General features: G+C 44.9%; 1 protein-coding gene across 4 annotated transcripts in view; it reads left to right on the forward strand.

Annotated features, from left to right (window-relative positions):
* rerea (arginine-glutamic acid dipeptide (RE) repeats a) overlaps nt 1-18896 on the forward strand; it is a 125152-nt gene that overhangs the window by 49765 nt on the left and 56491 nt on the right. For all 4 annotated transcript variants that reach the window (XM_005478185.4, XM_005478187.4, XM_005478186.3 and 1 more), the window contains 2 exons: nt 3384-3894; nt 11650-11720. In XM_005478185.4, the coding sequence (XP_005478242.1) occupies nt 3528-3894; nt 11650-11720 (438 nt within the window). In that variant the 5' untranslated portion in view covers nt 3384-3527. The remainder of the gene's footprint in view (nt 1-3383; nt 3895-11649; nt 11721-18896) is intronic.

Below are 18896 nucleotides of genomic sequence, written 5' to 3' on the forward strand. Positions count from 1 at the left end.
GATCTGGCTGCTTTATTTGGATCATTTTGAGTTACCCTCATTGTTAATAACCCTGTGTATATTCATGCTAACATTGTTCTCCTCTAATCTGTATTCATGCGAGTATTTCATTCAATCCCTTCGCAAAGCTGGCCCTTAATCCTTGCCAATCACATTTTGCTACTTCATAATTCTCCAATTGAATATGCCATGAATGACTTTTCAGTCTCTCTCCCAAAACTGACTCTATTACTATGTTGGTTATATTGTTCATAGATTCTTTTTTTTTTCTTTTTTCTCCTTTTTTTCTTACATTTAAATGTAGAAATTCCTGTTTTCTCCATTTACTTTATATGGAAAATTTCTAATCCAAGACAATCAATTAGTTAAATTTAGTAGGATTTTAAAAAAAGAAACCCTACAGCTGTATATATGTACAGGAGCTCAAGAAGAGCATGCTAATTTAGTTGTTTTGTTGTTGTTTTTTTCCCCTTAAACAGGTTCTGATTAAAACTACAGTGATGAGCATGGATTTGGGTAATGTGGGTTTGTTGGGAATGAATAAAACATGGCTTTTTAACAAAAAAAAAAGAAAAAAAAAAGGCTGTTCAAGGAGACCAAGAACTGGGGGGGAAAAGCTATGTTTAGTAACAGAAACCTGCTGTGTGGCCATTGTGGGGATGATGTGTTAATCGAGCCACAAACTGTGTGGTTTTTCAGGCCAGAGGTCTCATTTAAACAGGCACGGAAAAGAGAAATGTATTTGAGCGGGGCGCCTCTGGCTGCTAGCCCTTGACTCCATTGCAGTAATGTAAATGGTGGATTAGGTGCCGTTAGCTGGGACCCCCCACCCACCCCTCCCAAACCCTACCACTGCCCCCTCCTTCTCTTTTCCATTAAGACAGCTGGTATCTTTCAAAGGGTCCTGGCCTAGTGATTGATGTGTAATAGCTCCAAACCTCACCTGCCCCCTCACAGCCTTATTCATCGGCCAGGCAGTCAGCACTGCTTACTAATTTCTGCTTTCTGCTAAGCAGTCTGTTTCTCTGCTAGCGGGTGTAGAGCCAGCTCCCTCCTCACTTTCTCATTCTTTTCCCTCTCAGCCATCAATACATTATGACTTCTCATTGTCACAGCATTACTGCTTCAAGCTGACTAACTGCTTTTTACTCACTCAATTTACTCAACTTTAATTATCTGCATCAAACTAAGCAATCAGTGAGCTACAAAATGACCACAGACAATTGAATATGTTGTTAATCGATGCGTTTCAACACATTTAAACATGTCATAGTGTATCTGTGTGAATACAAAAGTACACACACGCACACATATATATGTGTGTGTGTGTGCATATATATGTGTATGTATATGTGTGTTTTTTTTCCTCTTTGAGAGTTAATTAGTATAATTATGTTAAAATAAGCAAGGTAATTGGAGATAAAGAATTTGAGGCAGTTCTGTGGAGTGTATCCAGATGTAAACTAATAGCACCTAGATGTTAAAGGTACTAACACAGGCTTAGAACTGCCTCCGACTTCAAAGGAGAACGGGTCAGTCCTCCATTTGCAACAGTTTAGAGTCCTTGCTGGTTTCAGTGGAAGAGGCTTATGTTACTGATTAGAGGAGAGAAGAGGTTCTTAGCTCATATGCCAATTCTGGCAGCCCTCAGGATTAGAGCTGTGCTATCAAATACTACCTTCATTAATGTTTTCGTGTACCTCACACCTCCGAGACACGCTGCCGGATATAGACACAGGAGAAAAGGCAGTGTGTGTGTGTGTGTGTGTGTGTGTGTGTTCTGTATTTTGACACACCATCTCGGGTATGTTACGTTGACGGCTGTGTGTCCTTGCACGCACATGCCCATTGGAACTCTTCAGAGCCCTCGTGTCTTCTGCGTGTGCTAATGTGTGCGCCAGCAGCCCAGTGGTCGCTGTGGTAACTCATCATTAGGTGATTAATGGGGCTGTGACGAGGCTGCAGTTTAATCAGGCCCGGTGTTTGTGTTGAAGCCGACGACAAGAGCAGCTGCCCTGTCAGTTGGTGTCTGCTCGCGAGATGACAGCACCCGCTGCTGAGGAGTGCCGTTGTCAAATGTTCTTCATTGTATGCGTACGTGCGCGTGTGTGTGTGTGTGTCTGTGTGTGTGTGTGTGTGTGTGTGTGCCAAAAGCCTTTCTTCCACCTTTTGCTCTGCTTCTATTCTTTACCTCACGTTCTTTCTGGCTCTGTCAATAAGCACTCGTCCACTTCCAGATATGCTGTATAAATTTTAACTCAAAGCCCTCGTTGCTTCACCTGCCTCAGCCTCTATCCCTCCCTCATTTTTCACTCTTCGGCTTCCATCCGGTCATCATGACCATGGTAACGCGAGTGCTGATTGCCTGGTCTGATCCCTCTGGGGGCTGTAATAACTATTTCTAGTTAATTTGTTGCGGTGGGGGGTAGTGGAGGGGGGGCAAACACTGGCTTTAAATGAGTAGCCTCCTTTGTAGGCGCTGTGTGCAGAGGCTGTGTGGTGCAGACAGCGTGCTGCTTCAGCTTTGCCCACTTTGCTGTTTATGGAGGATTTTTTTTATTATGACGTGGGGAAAGTGGTGGCTGGACGAAGATAGCTGCAAGTGGCTGAGGACCAGGCACGGCGAATGACTGACTCTGCCTCGATCCTCTGCCTTTCCTTACCCAGTGGATTGCTGTATCCTTCCCTCCAGAGCTGTCACTTCACATTAACGCAGTGGTGACTGTCAGCCAGGGCAGAGGGCTGGGGTGAGGGAGGAGTCCAGTAAGCCAGGGACAAGCTCGCAGACGAACAGAATTGAGCCTGGTGTCAACAGAAACGGTCTGCAGAGAAGCCAGCCTGTTAACTCTGTCATTGAGCTTTATGCTGCAGCTTTCCCGTGGCCTTATAAACTACAAACAGCGACTTCTGCCAAAAGAAAAAAAGAACCCTCATAGCATATTATCTCAGAGGAATTCTGTTGGCTGGCAGCAGCTTCTTTACTACCTTATTCAGTTATGACTTCCCTTTAGCTCATTGTGTTACAAATACTGTAGCCGCAGCGCTTGTCTTCCTGTTGTTCTCTTTTACCCTTTAATAAATCTGTTTTAGCACCTTTCTGAAAGCGTGGAAATATGTTAGAGCAGGAAGCTCGAAGGTTTTGTTCTTTCATAAAGCTGCTCTGTGCTCTCCGGAGCATACTTGGTTGTGGAGGAGAATGCCAGCAATTACTGTGATGCTGAGAAGAGCCGACAGAGCAGCCTAATCTCCAAGAACTAATGTTGCGTTTCTTACCCCCAAAAAAGGTGTCATCCAGTATTGAACAACACTTATAATGTTGCTTGTATTTTGTAAAAATGGTGGTTATTGATCCGAGTTAATTGCCCTTCTTCTTTTCTCCACAGCTTTTCTGAAACACTGGGGTTGTTGGAGTGGCCAAATTTTCCCTGGATTTGACTGGTAAATTCAGAAGACTGAAGCCCAGGCTCACAGTCTACCTTTCACGGAGGCCCAGCCGTGAGAGGACTGAGGAAGGCACGTGGCGGATCATGACGGCCGATAAAGAGAAAGAACGGGAGAAAGAGCGGGACAGGGACAGAGACAGGGACCGGGACAAAAGAGAGGCCGGGAAGTCCCGCCGGCAGGATGGGGACCGGGGCGACCGTGAAAGCGAAAGCTCTCGGCCCCGGCGCAGCTGTACGCTGGAAGGCGGGGCCAAGAACTATGCAGAGAGCGAGCACAGCGATGACGAGGACAACGACAACGGCAGCACCGGCGGAGGCAGCGGCACGGCCGAGGAGGCCGGCAAGAAGGGCAAAAAGAAGATGCCTAAGAAGAAATCACGCTACGAGCGCACAGAGAATGGCGAAATCACGTCCTTCATTACAGAAGATGATGTTGTTTACAGACCCGGAGGTAAGTCGCAGGTACCCTTAATCCAGTTGTGTGAGCCGGTGGACCGCATTTATCAGCTTGGCTACTAAATGATTAGACTTTCCCAGGTCATAAGCCCACATTTTCGAAAGCATACTTCACTGGATTTGTCAGATGCTGTTTGCAAACACACCATTAAAATTTGGCTCTTCTTCCCTGGATCAAGAAGTGAGAAAAGCAAGAAAGCAGTGGTGGTTGAGCGAGCCCGAGTGTGAATGAACAAAAAGACCCCTCTGTGATGCCCATAAATGTCCTGAACAATTCAGTTTAATATTCGTTATGTAGCATCACTTTACATTTTACAACAGTAACCTCATGGCGTTGTTAGTGTTACAGTTCCCTTTGAGCATGCACAGTTGGAGATCATGCTCTAATACAAAAGCATCCTCTGTTAGAGCCAGTGCCCCATCATGACGGGTTTTAGGAAAGCCTGTGCATGTTTTTGCATAGCTTAGCTTGAGCATCACTTGCACCTTTTAACATAAGCCACTTTCTTTAGACTAAGTTTATTTTAGGCATAGGGGAAAAACTGACATTGATTTATCAGTGATTGATTCTTGTCATCTCTGCTGCAATAAGCTGCTGAGGAATTGCAGATTCTCCAAAGTTGCAGTTCTCCAGCAGCAGAAGTACTCCTTCAGGCTAGAGGCCAATGCATCATACAATCAATTCCAAGTTGACCCACTCTGAGCTTTGTCTTGAGCTTAGTCAATAAAGCAAAGTGGTGCTTCAATAGATGATACGATAGAGACAGCCATGATAATGATTTCATTCCAGCACTGTCTGACTCACTGAAAATATGCTATCTCCTCTGGGGCCAAAAGGTACTCTACTTTCTGGGAGAGGGTTTTTTGTTTTTTTTCGAGCTACGGCGGTATGTCTTGAATATGTCGAATAAACAAGGATAAAAAGAGAAGCGACCTTTTTCGTGGCTGTAAACACAGCCCATCTTTCACTTGCTGTTTAAATTAGTTGTATTAGAGGCGGAAATGTCAGCACTGAGTGACGGAAAGAAGCCAGGCTAACTAGCTGTGTCTTTTACACCGCTCACTGTTATCTTGCCTTGCACCTAAATCATTGCCTTCATGCTTTTATATTTATCTGGGAGCTTGCAAAAGGTCAAGTACTGAGGGAGGGGAGTGGCCCACACTGCTCGGGTATTTAATGGGAAGATGTAAGAAGTTACAGCGACTGTGTTAGGCTGTCTTCTTCATCAGTCTACCCGAAACACACATCCACAATCATCCTCAGGCCTCCTTTTATTCTATTTCATCTACTAAACAGATGAATTCTAGTAGGTGCAGTGAAACAGCCAGACATCCCAACCTGCGCTTTCAGCCTAGCTGCGTAATCCGGTCAACTAAATTATCTCTGCGCTGGTATCAGTGGAAGTCCTCAAGCAAGCAGTCACACTGAATCAAGCCTTGTTGTTGCTCACACTATTTCTGTCTCTATCACTCTGCGGAGGTCTCCGCTGAAGCCTTTTTTACTTGGCATTTCATGTTTAATAGAGAGAGCACCGACGCTGGGTCTCATAGTCGACCATGCGAGGTAGGGGGCGGGCTGGGGGAAAGGGGTGAGAAAACAAAAACGGAAGCAGTCAGTTATATCAATGAAACATTCAAAAGGCATATAAACAGAGTCGACCGTCTCAGTGGATTAGCTCCTCCGAATATTTATATTTCCACATCCGAGCGAACAGCACGGCCAGGGTCTGGTTGATGTGGAATATTTATGTTTCCTGTCCTCTCCTTCTATTAGTTTGACATTTGCAGAGTGGCCTGAATGTCACAGCCTCCTCGCGTCATGTAGACTGAAGCTGTTAAGATTGGTTTAGATTAGGAATGAGCCACGATAGGGTAGTGACGGCCCCAGCGTCGGTACACTCGTTTGTAATTTACCTCCTGTTGTCAACATGGAAGATCCTCCACCTCAGCAGCCGACTTCCTGCTGTCTCCTCTGCTTATTGTTCAAGTGACAAGCCGTGTTTGTTTGTGCACGCGCGTGTGTGCTTGCTTGTGCGTGCGTGCGTGCGTGCGTGTGTGTGTGTGTGTGTGTGTGTGTGTGTGTGTGTGAGTGAGTGCTTGTTTTGCTACAGCTTGGTCATTGGTAGCAGCCTTCTTGCAATCAGATTTGATGTGTGCAGCTTAGGCAGGCACAAAGCCTGCAATGGATTATGCTTTACTAAATGTTAAATCCCTTTATAGCCGGCTAGTGACACACAATATGTAAAACTGACCACCCTCCGAGAGGGATTTACGCCACCCCAGATGTGGGGAGGGGAAGAATGTGATGGAGAACAGCGCAGAAAGCGAAAGAAATCGTGAACCAAAATGCCGTTTTGATTGCTTTTGTCACAGGGGAGATTTAGAAACATACAGGCCTGTGTCATCACATAAGAAAGAACAGTTAAGCTAGTATTGAAACCATCTCCCTACTCCTGGTCCTCAGCCACCCTCCAATCTCTCTGCTTAGCCTTTCTATCCCTTGAAGATGGGTTCAGGCAGCTTAGCGCACATCGATTGGATGGGGAAGTGCAATCGGCCAGTAGGTGGGCCTGCAGCTAACTCTAGCTTTGCTGCTGTTTTAAAAGGAATGGAGGAGTTTGCCTGGTGGTGTCCAGGGGACTGTGTCCCGAGCCATTTGTATGATCGGCTGCTGGAGTGAACAGCTAGCTCGAGCAGACATGCCAAATCGATCTGTGCCCTGTGGCTGAGCTCGCACCACTTCCCCGGGCCCAGCCAGACACCTCCAAAGCCTGTTCTCTACATTCATCCACATCCCCACCCTAGATTATAGATCCTCTCTCTAGAGATTATACACACTGCTGTGGTGGATCAATAGGAGACACCCTAGAAGCATAGAAACAGTGCGTACACATACATAGAATGCTGATAACCAGCATTTGTGTCCTGAAAAACATACATACACACCCTGTCACATAAAAAGGCATACTTTTAACAGTTGGAAACATGGTTCCTATCTCTGGCAGACACACACCATACAGTGGAGCTAATGGAAATCCATCCCCCCTCCTCCGTGTCCTTCTCCCTCACTGTATGTCACACAACATGGCTACTGCAGCAAAACACTTGATTCATTTTAGTCATTTTTTCTCTTGGCAAGTGTAGATTTGTGTAGAAGATGAATCATATATGCAGAATGATTGGGGCTAGACTGAGAAACACACTGTGTGTGTTGAAGGATTTGTTGATGTGGGCAACTGGCACTCCTTGCTGCAGTCACCACAGAACCCTGGGGTCGATGCTTACGTGTGTGTTTCTGAGTGTTGCTGTATCTCTGATACGCACAAATACAACCAGTCCTCCATTCTCCAAACTTTAGAACAACTGTTGGTAGTCCCACAAACTTGCCATGTTCTTCATGTTTATAAGGGCTTCAGCTTTCCTTTTTAAATATACACTCATTACCTTCAACCTGTTTTAGCTTTGATTGTGCAAAGTTACTATCCAAACTAGGACTACCCACACTGATCATTACGTGTCTAAATTCATTGTTGTCAGTATGAATCTTATTGGGAAACCAGGACGTTGTCAATCTGTGAATGTTGGACTAGTTTTTAGAGCCAAGACAGCCAGTGTAGCACAGAAATGGCAGCACAACCCATCCGCTACCACAGCTAGCTGTCGATCAGTTTGCAGTTTCCATTCAAGCTAACATAGGGGACAAGCCCTTGGAGTCATTTCATATTGAAACATAGCAGTGTGAATCTGTAGCCTGTCGTTAACTGAACAGATCTATTTTTAAAAGGGCCCTCTCCGCTCTCCCATCTCTCCCCACGCTAGAGACTCTGGGAAAAGGGCTTTTTAGTGAAATCCAACCACCTGCCGACTGCTAAATGAGAAAGCGTGGGCTAGCCGAGAGGGAAAGGAGAGGGGTGGGGGGGTGGTGGTGTTGTCAAAGAGCTTCTGTTCTCCCCTAGGAGCTCAGTCAGCTGTAGGCCTGCCCTATTGTAGAGAGCTGATGGTATCGCTTGCCAGGTATTTCCCACTGCTTTTCCAGTGAGAAGAAGGGAGACTTGTTGGGCTGGTTGGAGAGAAGAGAGGAAGGAAAGTTGGGGAAGAATCAAGTGTCTGTTTACCTTCAGGCCTTGACTGCCTGTTACGCCACCCCGCTGAGACCAGCCCAGCAGGAAGTGGCCTTGGTCATCAGCTGGTCTCGCTCAAGAGAGCTGCGGTGAATCACTAGTTACACCACTCTTATCTTTCTTCTATCTATATTTCGTCTCACACCTCTGTACTTTCAATATTACATTTCATGTTGTGTGTTTAATTTTAAGATCAGTAGGTTCAAAGAATATTGTTTGGGGGGGGGTTGCTGTTGTTGTTGCCAGCTTTGCTAAAGCCGCACACATCTTCATTGCCCGTTTGAGCCGAGCACCACTTCTGACAGCGCAGGTGCGTCCTGCCTCTTGGTTATCACTCACCACCTGCAAGCACGGCTTAAACAAACAGTCCCTTTTTGATTTAATAAGCCCGTCTTGCTTCCTAAAATATGCACCCCCCCCTTCCTCCCCCGACCACTGTTTACAAAACACTGGCATACATGGCTGTGTTCACAATGTGACTTTTCCATTGTTGCTGGCTCATAAAAGAAATCCAAGCAGATATTATCTAAGAACTCCACCTCCCACCCACCCCCACCTCCCCTCCTCTGCTGGAATGCTGCAGCAAATTAAACAGCATTTTATTTGCTTGATACGGAGAAGAGAATAGGACATGCCTCCTTTGCTGAGGCTAGGTGTGTTTTAGATTAGACATGCTTGGCAGCCATGAGAGAATGGCTGGCTGAACAATGAAGTACAGCTGAAAAAAAAGACTGAGAGTATTTGTGTGTGTGTGTGTGTGTGTGTGTGTGTTGTGAGGTTGTAACAGTGAAAATTCAGCCGCTTGAACTCAGCAGGTACAGTTTAAATGGAGAAACAGCCGCCACCAGGATCAGGTTTCGGTGAACTGCACTCTGTTACTTCTTGATTATCTCCCTTTGTTGAAATATCGAGTTCGAGCTCCGTCTCTCTCAGCGTTGCAGTCGGCAGTGGATTCCAAGCAGAAAGGCGTAAACGTATGGTTTTTGAATGATTGAGCGCTCATGTGCAAAAGAAAGAAAAAAAAAAGCTCCGCCGTGGCTCTCCTGCCTCATGTGAAGCCTGCATCCATTCGCCAGAACACACTATAACCCTAAAAAAAAAAAGCCCATCCCCCACATGGACCCCCGCCACAGTTAAATACCTCGCCCCCTCCCCTTTCTACTTCTCCACTTGAGCGAGGAGACCCATTTCCAAATGCACAAAATGGCAGGAACGTTTAACCAAACCAGGCAGACCCCCGGAGGAACCGCGTGGCCCGGTTCAGCCTTCCTCCCCGCTTAACCCCCCAACCACTCACCCACCCAAACCTCCCTGAGCTCCGTCGCCTCCTCCTTTTTGTTCAGATGACAGAGTCTGAAGCGTTAACTTGGATTTAACTTTCACATTCATTGAGATTCGTGTTCGAGTCAATTTCAGAGAAATGCCCTTGAGGTAGTAGACTTTTAGTGCCCAGGATGAATTCAGAATGTGCTTTTGACGCTCGAAGAATAGACTCGCTTGCTGTCTGTGAATGATTAAACTAGATCCCCGTCTCTCTCTCTCTCACTCTTTTTTTTGCCCTCCACCTATCTTTTTCACTCTCGCTGTCTGTTCTTTGTGCCTGTTGATGCACTCTGGGGTGCAGACTCGGAGATCTGGCCTCTCTAAATGAATGTGCTGCCGAGGTGAAGGGACACTAAACCCTAATTCCCCCGATTTGACTCCTCCGAAACATGTCATCTCATTCAGATTAGTCTCTTTTGTTCTCTGCCCTCCCCCCATTCCCTCCATCCTGGTCCTCCCTCCTCCACCTCCTCCTCTACCCATTTCTCTCTGTCTCTTCCACTACACACACACACACACACATACACATTGTGTTGTTCACAGATCACACAATAGCACTGATGGATATTTTCATTCATGTTATCTTGTAAATGACTTCCAGGGATGGTGTAGAGGAGGGGGGCGGGTGGTGGTGGGGAAGCATGAAGAGGGCAGTAGTGAGAGAGATATAATGCGTCACTCAGAGCCAGCAAGGGCGATAATACCCCCCCACACCCCACACCCCACTTCCCCCTTTTAGAACAGCTCATTCAGCCTCCAGCAGATAACAAGCCCACCCCGAGGTTACATACACACACACACACGCACACATAGCTTCTCAAAAAACAAAGCCCATGATGTCACAGGCGCACATGTACACACCAGCCCCCCTCTACAAATGGTGTCTTGGGTGTCAGAGTCATTTAATATCTTTTGCCACCTCTCTGTTCCTCTGCAAGCGGTAAGATAAACCACAGCCCGATCGATAACTCTGTTGACACAAATAAATAACAGATGATGGCAGCGTCAGTCGCTGAGAGAAGGCGGCTACGCGATCTTTTGTTAGAGAAAAGTGTGGCGTAATACTTCTGCGAGGAGCAGCTCAGCAGGTGTTTCAGCGAGACGAGTGCCAGCCGTTTGTGTTGTCAGTGTAAATGTTGCCGATGGTGGCTTTCTCTCTTTCTTTCTGTTTTTTTCCCCCCCCCCATGAGTCAAAGCTCACAGAGCTGCGAGATATCGCCTTCCTTCATGGCTGTGTGTGTGCACGCGAGTTAATGGCAGCAGAAGCGTTACACTTTTCCTCTCCTCGCTGCTCCAAATGGTGGGAGCATTCAAGTAGCTTTAGTCGCACTGCTTCCGCGTGTGTGCGATCTATTTCTCAATCAATTAAGTGAATGGCTTTTGATTGCACTGCCTGGTATAAACTCCTGTTTTACACCAAAATAAATCATTTTACACTCAGTTTGATCACACTCCTGGTTTTGTGTTGCAGTTAAGAGCCAAAGGTGACTGTTATGCTAATTTGACTTTTGTGAATTCACATCTCTCCCTCTCTCTCTCGCTCTCTCTCAATAATCATTTAAAAACCTGGCTGTTTCTGGAAAGTACTGTGGCGGGGTGAGCAGTAACCATTAGCTGTCCCCCAACACCACCACCACCGCCACCACCACCTCCTTTTTTTTCCTTCCTAACAGAAGTGGCTGTGTGTTTTTTGTCCTCTGCAGCGTGAATGTTTTTGTTAAGGAGATGAGAGTTCATGACCTGGCCATACCACCAGTCACATTCAATTTAGCCACGCAGCCAGCCGGCCCAGCTCGTCTCTCTCTCTCACACACACACACACACACACACACACACACAGAGTGTTAGAGTGCTTCTTTTGATGCTCATGAGGCTTGTATGTCATTAGACAGCTTTTTAAGACAGAGGAAGTATTTCTTTTTTAGTTGGTTTGTTTCTCTCAGAGTAACCCAGAGCTAACTGTTGGCTGTAGTTGTCATTTTAGTAAAAAACAAGTCACAGTGATGACTTGAGGGGTGGGATGGGGTTAAAGCTAGTATTGCTCACTGGTGTATAAATGGAGTGGAACAATAACATAATTCCCCTGGGGCGTAATGTTTGCTTTGGAAAGGCAACCTTGTAGCGCTCCAAAAGTCCTTAATCCTATTACTCGCATTCCAATTGAATTTGACTCAAGGAGGAAAAAAATGTCTTTTCAGCAGAGGTAACAGCACACAAAATAATATATTACTGAGTCTGGCTGCTTAAAAGCATGAAAGCTTTGAGAAGTGTGAACATCTCCTGTTTTTTTTCTTTCTCACTTGCAGATTGTGTATACATTGAGAGTCAGCGGCCCAACACTCCCTACTTCATTTGTAGCATTCAGGATTTCAAGCTGGTGAGTAGATTTCTTTTTATTTTTCCACTTCCTATCGGCCTATTTCATGTCCTCATTTCCTCACACCAACCCATCCATACATGCCATACAAGGGAAAACATACTGTTGTTGAGAAGAAATTCCAAAGGAAATCGGGGCAAATCTGATGAAATTTACATAACAGATCATACTGAAGTGCTGATGGATTATATCATCAGTCTGGGTTTTTTTTCTGTACTGGCAAATAAAAATCCTTCAGCGAATCTTAAACACCACTAACCTTTGCAGTCCACTGGCAGTGTAATAATGCCTGTAATGGAAATATAGATGTTAGTCGATGTGGTTAATTGATTTAATGAAGGAGACCTTCACCGCTTTTCAATTGATTTTTTTTTTCTTCCCTTTTTTACGACCTAATGTGGCCAAATTGCCTCTTTTGCTGAATAAAGAAAGAAATTAGTTTTTAATTTGCTGATGAGAATAGCTGATTCATCAGGCTTGGTCACTTTAGTGAGACGGTGCTTGTTTTCTGCGCAACAGGACACTTAAAATTCATCACAGCCACACACACATACACATGTATACTCACACTGCCTTCTCCAAAAGAGGAAGTTGAGTTCATCCATAATAGATTTGTTTTTGTCTATGCAAATAATAAAATAGGTAGGGCACAGTATTACGGTTTGAGAGCTTCAGTTAGTTTGCTATATGGTAATAATAATAATAATAATGGATTGGATTTATATAGCACTTTTCAAGGCACCCAAAGCCTTTTAATGACACACTGCACAGTTTTAGAAGGAGTTTCATGGCTGGATGCAGATGCAGATTATCTTTTTTTAAGTAATTTGTAATTTGATGTAAAATCCTGGATTGCCTTATTGCCACACTGTGTCTTTTTACACTAATGGCACCAATGGGTTTGTGTTGCCTTTTGAAGCCACGGCTAAGCCTCCCAAGTATTACCTGTTTTTTAGGAGATTGGTTGTCTAAGCAGAGCACAGAAGACTTTGGGAGGGGAGGGTTGGGCCAAAGGAATGGCTGTTAGGGTCAGAGGTCACACTTGGTGCTTTATGAGACAGGGGAGTGGTGAGGGTGTGTGTGTGTGTGTGTGTAATATCTTTTTAAAAAAGCAAGCCCTAACCCACCAAAGAGGTTTTGGCCTACCATCCACCAAAGGAAAATTACCAGAATTGTGATTGTAAAGTAATACAGATAAACATTTTGTGCTTAATTTGTCACTTTTTCAGTTTTAGGTGGGGTGGATTCTAGACAGGTCACCTGTCTTTCACAGTCACAGCTAATTCACTGAGGCTTAAATACATGTTTATTTGTAAAAATGGCCAAAAATAACAAGAAAATGCTCAGAGGTCTACTAAGTTAGGTAAACATACTGTACTCATATAGCACCTTTCTGTTCAATTTGAGCAGCCAAATGCTAAAGTGCTTTCCATTCACACACATTCATACAAACGCTTATTTCTATGCCTAAGCTTTGCCTAACATTCACACACACAAACACACACACACACACACACTGGTGGATGCTGTGAGGGGAGCTTGGGGTTCAGCGTCAAGCCCAAGGCAAGCAGACTAGAGTAGCCCCTCTTACTCTCTTAACCAGTGGACCAATTACCGGTTTATCTACAAGTTTATGGATTGTTTATAGAGAATATATGAATACTAGTAAAGTGATCATTGTCTTTTAGGATGATTACACACACTTGCAAATGCTTTTGTGCTCAATGGGCAGCTGAGTGTAGAAGGGTTTTCAAGGTGAGCTGCAGGCCTTGCAGCCAGGCCCCACAGCAGCGAAGCTTTAATCGGATTGCTTCCAGAGACTGCTGAGGATGGCAGGAACCTTTCCTCATGAACACATGCACATGCACACACACAGACTCGCACGAACACCCACGCACTTGCACCTTGATTAAGAGCGCCAGAAGAGGTCTGGGGCAGGCAGAGGTAATTGTCCAGGGAGAGAGGCAGAATGCTAGCTACATTAGCTGACCTCTCTCTCTTTCCCTCTCTCTCTGTGTGTCTGTGTCTGTCTCTCTGTTACTCCCTCCCCCAGTCCGTCTGTAATTAATGAACAGCCATCTGCATGCCTGTATGTGTTTGAGCAGACTGTACCCTTGTCCTCCTATGTTAAGACAACAAGCCCCTGCTGGCTCTCTAAACACGTACAGCATTTTTCAGTGAGCTCACTTTGTCACTGAGCTACAAATCACACACACACACAAAAGAAAAAAAAAAGCCAGGCTACATTGAAAACTCGTAATCTCTGTTTGGTAGTCTAGCACACAATCCTCTTTTAGGATGATGGCTGATTTAGGTTGTAATTGCACGTTTGTATAAACTACCATCTAGCAGAGCCAACCTCGATTCTACCCCCGTCACCCTGCGCTCAAAACTGGGGCACAGAGGCCTTGCGCTTTTGGGAGAATAAAATGCTCCTTCACTCATTCGGCTCTTTTGCAGAACATAATGGTCAGGCTAATCTCATTTCCTCTCCCTGCCACGATATATTGAAAGGAAGAGACAACAGGCAACATGAGTCGTATAACATCAACTCATTCTCTTTATTTCCCATCTCCTCTCTAACCTCCCTCCTTCTGTCTCCAACCCTCTCCACCACCACCACCTTTTCTTGCTGCACAAATTATCGATCACTCCACCCCACCTCTGCGTGGTGGAACAGGGCTTTGGAGACACAGCAGAAAGGGGAAGAAATTTTATTGGTCCTGAACCAAACAACCTCATCAATATTGCCCCTCTCGCACCTTTCTCCTTTTTCCCCGACTCTCACTTGCCTTCCTCAGTCTTTAGGCCATAACGGTCTCAGTCGTGTACTTTATCTAATGACCTGTGAATCCAATTAGTGGGGTGTAGAAATCCTGAATGCAGCCATCAATCTCTCCTGCACGCAAAAGAACAAGGATTGAAGCCAGCCTCTCTGCTTATGTATTTCTTATCTTTTTCTCACTTGGCGTTTTCTCCACGTCGGGGTGATTCTGAGCCTATTCTGATTACGTATATGTCGTCTACCCCTTTTCCACATGCACGCACGCACAAACACCAAGACAGCCATTCAACAATAACACATGCAAAAAAAAAAGTCAATTCTGCGTCATTTTTAGGGTGATTGTGGACTTGGAGGGCAATCATTTTGCCTGACTTGTTTAGTCAACAGTGGCAGCTTTGGTGCCCACTGCAACCCCTGTGACATATTGATCCATCGATATAGATTTCCGCCTCCTCCCTCCCTCCTAACATGTCTGCCAAGATACGGAGATGAGCAGCAGCGGGCTGTTTCTAAACTGTTAGAGGCGGTAGTGGCGTGGCGAACTGTTAAAACACTCTTACAAAGATGAAAATCTCTGCCGCCCACATTTCAATTATTAAAAGTGTGAAAGTTTGCAGCAACATTAGTAAAACTCATCAGTTTTTGAAAATGACAAAAATTATTAGCAAAACTTGCAGAAGATTAAAAAAACAGAAATAAATGGTGGCACAAAATTGTGACTTTAAATGAATCAAAGAATGATTGAAATGTTTCGTTTAAGGCGGGTAACATGGCGGGTATTGTAAACGTGCATCGCAGTGCATTCTCGCGGATGTGATTAGTTAGGTCAATTAAAGGCCTGCAGTCCTTTAGGCTGTTCTCCCACAAGGGCTAGTTTCTGTTTACACCCAGTGCCATGACCTTGTAATGTGTTACAATCTATACTGGATGAGAGCAATGCAGGGAGCTTGCCAGATACAGACTTGTGTGTTTTTTGTCTTGTGCGTGTCTGTGCGTGCTTGCGTCGTGTTTCTATTCTGGTCACGCAGCTTGTATTATGATCGTGTACTTTGATACATATTAATCTTGTTCTCACGCGAGTCGTATGTCGCCGTGAGAGAAGAATCGAAGACAAAAAGCCGCCTGACAGAAACTGAGCGCTGAGCAGTCTGCAGCCATATCTGCCCATTGACCCTGACTTCACCAATCCATCCTGCTCTTCTTACCTCAATTGTCTCCTCTGTCTCCATTTCTCTCCCTCTCACTCTCTCTCATCTGTCTGTTTCTACACTTCATTCCCCTCCCCCCCCCCCCCTCTTTATCTGCTGTCACTCACCTCCCTCCCTCTTCCCATCCCATGTTCGAGTCATTGTGCCCGTGTCCTCGACGCTCATTGACCCTCCCACCTCCCCTCTCTGCTTGTAGCTAGCCTTATTTGCTGTTATTGGCCAAGTCAGCTGTGCCCCATCCTCCCTCCCTTCCTTCCTTTCCCTACATCCTTCTCTTTCCCTGCCAGCAACCCTGTCTCCCTCCCTCTTTCGTTAATGGAGTGATTGCAGCGTTTCTCCCTCGGGGAACAAGGGATTGAGGAGCCCAGTACACCAACACACAAACATACAAACACACACACACACACACACACCCTCACAGTCTTTCTCTCCCACTGTTAGCCTCACAAACAAATGCTCATCTCCACCCCTGGATCTTCCTGCTTATGGACATTTAATTAGATGCCACGTACAATGCAATTATCTTGCCAGGATTCGTGCTCATATGTTGCAGTCCTGATCAGCTTAAAAGGATGAAGGATCTTCTTTGTCATACAACTAGTACAGAGCACACTGTATTCACTGATTTTCATTATGTCCCCTCATTTAGCAGCAGTGTAAGGTTATAACCACCCCAAGATTGAGTGCGCTCTGTTTCCTTGGCGAGATGTACACAGGTTAATCTGCGACCCGCTGTATGTTCTTTGTGTTTGTCCAGGGAAAACATGTTGTGATGTCGTGTTTGTACAGGTCAGAGCACTGTCAAGTAACACGTCAATACATGCACTCGGCATGTGTGGATGCGCATTACTGGAGATAATGATGTTAAGTCTAAATGATGAGATATGTCGAAACCATAGGTGTTTCTGCAGAGGATAACAGATTGCATAGGAAGCGTAGCTTATCTTGCTATAAGGGTTTAGCTTTGCACATGGGGTGGTTTACATCTCCTCTCAGTGTCTAATCTCTGTTTTTATGGTTAATAAATCCGGGTTGATGCAAAGAAACGGCCCCAATTTATTTTGACATATCACTCTCGTCATCCTCTTTTATCATAGAACTGTCACAAATAATGGCAGGAGTATTTTGAATTATCTGAATGTATGTGTTTAAAATGAAAAGGATTCTTTTTATTTAAATTCATTCAAAAGTATTTTGATGCATTTTCTCTTTTGTGATGCTGAGATGATATCGTCTATTTCCCGAACCGGTTGGAATAATTAATTGGTGGGCCAAAACATTTAATTAGCAAAGAGCTTGCAAATTAATGAGGAAAACTCTGCATTTTCACAGTGTGACACGATTGTTTGTGGGACTATTATAGAAAATCAGAGCTGTGGATGTGCTGTAATATTTTAATGATGGCAAAAAAACCCATCTCATTTTTAGTGCTAGATTAAAAAAAATATGGAAAAAAACCCATCTACCAATGCTAAAGGTGCACTGCAGACAGCGGTGCAGATTTAAAAGCCTCTACAGTTCAGATAGTGGCACATGTGTGTGATTTAATGAGTAAATCATTTATTGTTAAATTTTATTATCCGTACCTCTCGGCGTGTAGACGGGACACATGCACCGTCTGTGTGTTCACATACATGTTTTCTTTAGATTGACATAACAGTTAATGTGTCATGTAAACAACATGTGTATATCTTCTCCATACACACACACGTGCATACCAAATGCTAATTATATCTCTCACAACTGATCCCTGACTGTTTTAGCTGCTGTATAACGTTCAGCCTTGGAAAGTGCTTCCTATTCAAAGTCCATAATTAAAAATGTTTGATAAAGATGCAAATTTATGTGCATAAATACGCATGCTTAACATGAGCACTTATTAGGTTTTCTGTGGACCCTGACTACAGTCCTAATGGAATCCAAAGTGCTGAGAATTAGTTTAACAATGAGATCCACGGGCTAATTAGCTTGCGGCTAGCTCACATGCGCGTATTCAGATCCATGGGATATCTGTAAGTGTATATGTGCTAATGGAGCTTGGGACCGTCCCTGCGATCCATCCCCAGATGTGCGGTGATTCAGTGAAAGCAAGCATGTCAGACCGTTGGTGCTGAGCCACCGAGATGACGGTGGGAGGTTTACTAGACAGCCATCACTACTTGTCTCTTGTCACTGCCTGGAAGGCTGAGCTTCCTCTTTTTTTATCTCCTTTCTCCCTTTGCGGCCACCCTCCACCCCACCCCTATCGAACATTTTGAAATGCAATTATGGATCAGTGAGCACCACCATCAGTCGCACTTCTTGTTAATATTTATTGAGTAGAGCAGCAGCCGCTGCCATCTCTTGAGAGAGGGGCGCTACAGTCATTAGGGGCAATTTTGTGTGTTTGTGTGTGTGTATATATTTGTGTGTGTGCGCTTCTCGGCTCTTCCTTTCATTCCACAGTCCACTCAGCTGCTGTAAGCGAGCTGCTACATTTCTCAGGCATGAACATGTGGAGGTGCAGTCTTTCACAGTTGCATAGTGCTGTCTTAAGTGTGTGGTTGTCTCTGTGCTCTCTGTGAGGAAGCAGCTTTGACAAGGGCATCTAGGCGTCTACAGACATGGCCGGCCAGGCGAGCCTGCTGCAAACTGTGTGATTGAAGCATCCTGCCTGTAATGTTCCCCCATTGAGTGGCAGCCTTAAAGCAATACAAGCACAACACAGCAGCTATTAAACACTGAATGGCCATTCACTTCCACTTGGCTGCAAAAGGGAAACAAAGCAGGATTGTTTTGGGGTTTTTTTGTATTTGGACAAATTCTGCTCAGATTAGCTATCTTTATTTGACAAATGGCCCACTCCCTTTCCTCTCCTTGCATTTGATTATGACTAGACCCCATGAGCAAAGCGTTTTCTGCCACTGTTTTGGTACTATCATGCCACTTTGCCCATTGTGACCATTTTGATTCATTCTTCTATTCTGTGTGAGGTATGAGGCACCCTATCCCGTTCCCTCCCTCCTTCACTCGCGTTTCTGCACGCTTGAAATTTCATTGAGGTGAAGCCATTAATGTCATTCTCTGGAAAAACATTAGGTCATTAAGCTGCCACGTTGGTGACCAGCTTAAAGCAGCTGCTCTTTCTGTTCAAGTATGTACTTACAATTTTTGCAAGACTGACAAGCCGTAGTTCTACTCTGG

Source organism: Oreochromis niloticus, linkage group LG20, assembly GCF_001858045.2.
Source record: "Oreochromis niloticus isolate F11D_XX linkage group LG20, O_niloticus_UMD_NMBU, whole genome shotgun sequence".
Lineage (NCBI taxonomy): Eukaryota > Metazoa > Chordata > Actinopteri > Cichliformes > Cichlidae > Oreochromis > Oreochromis niloticus.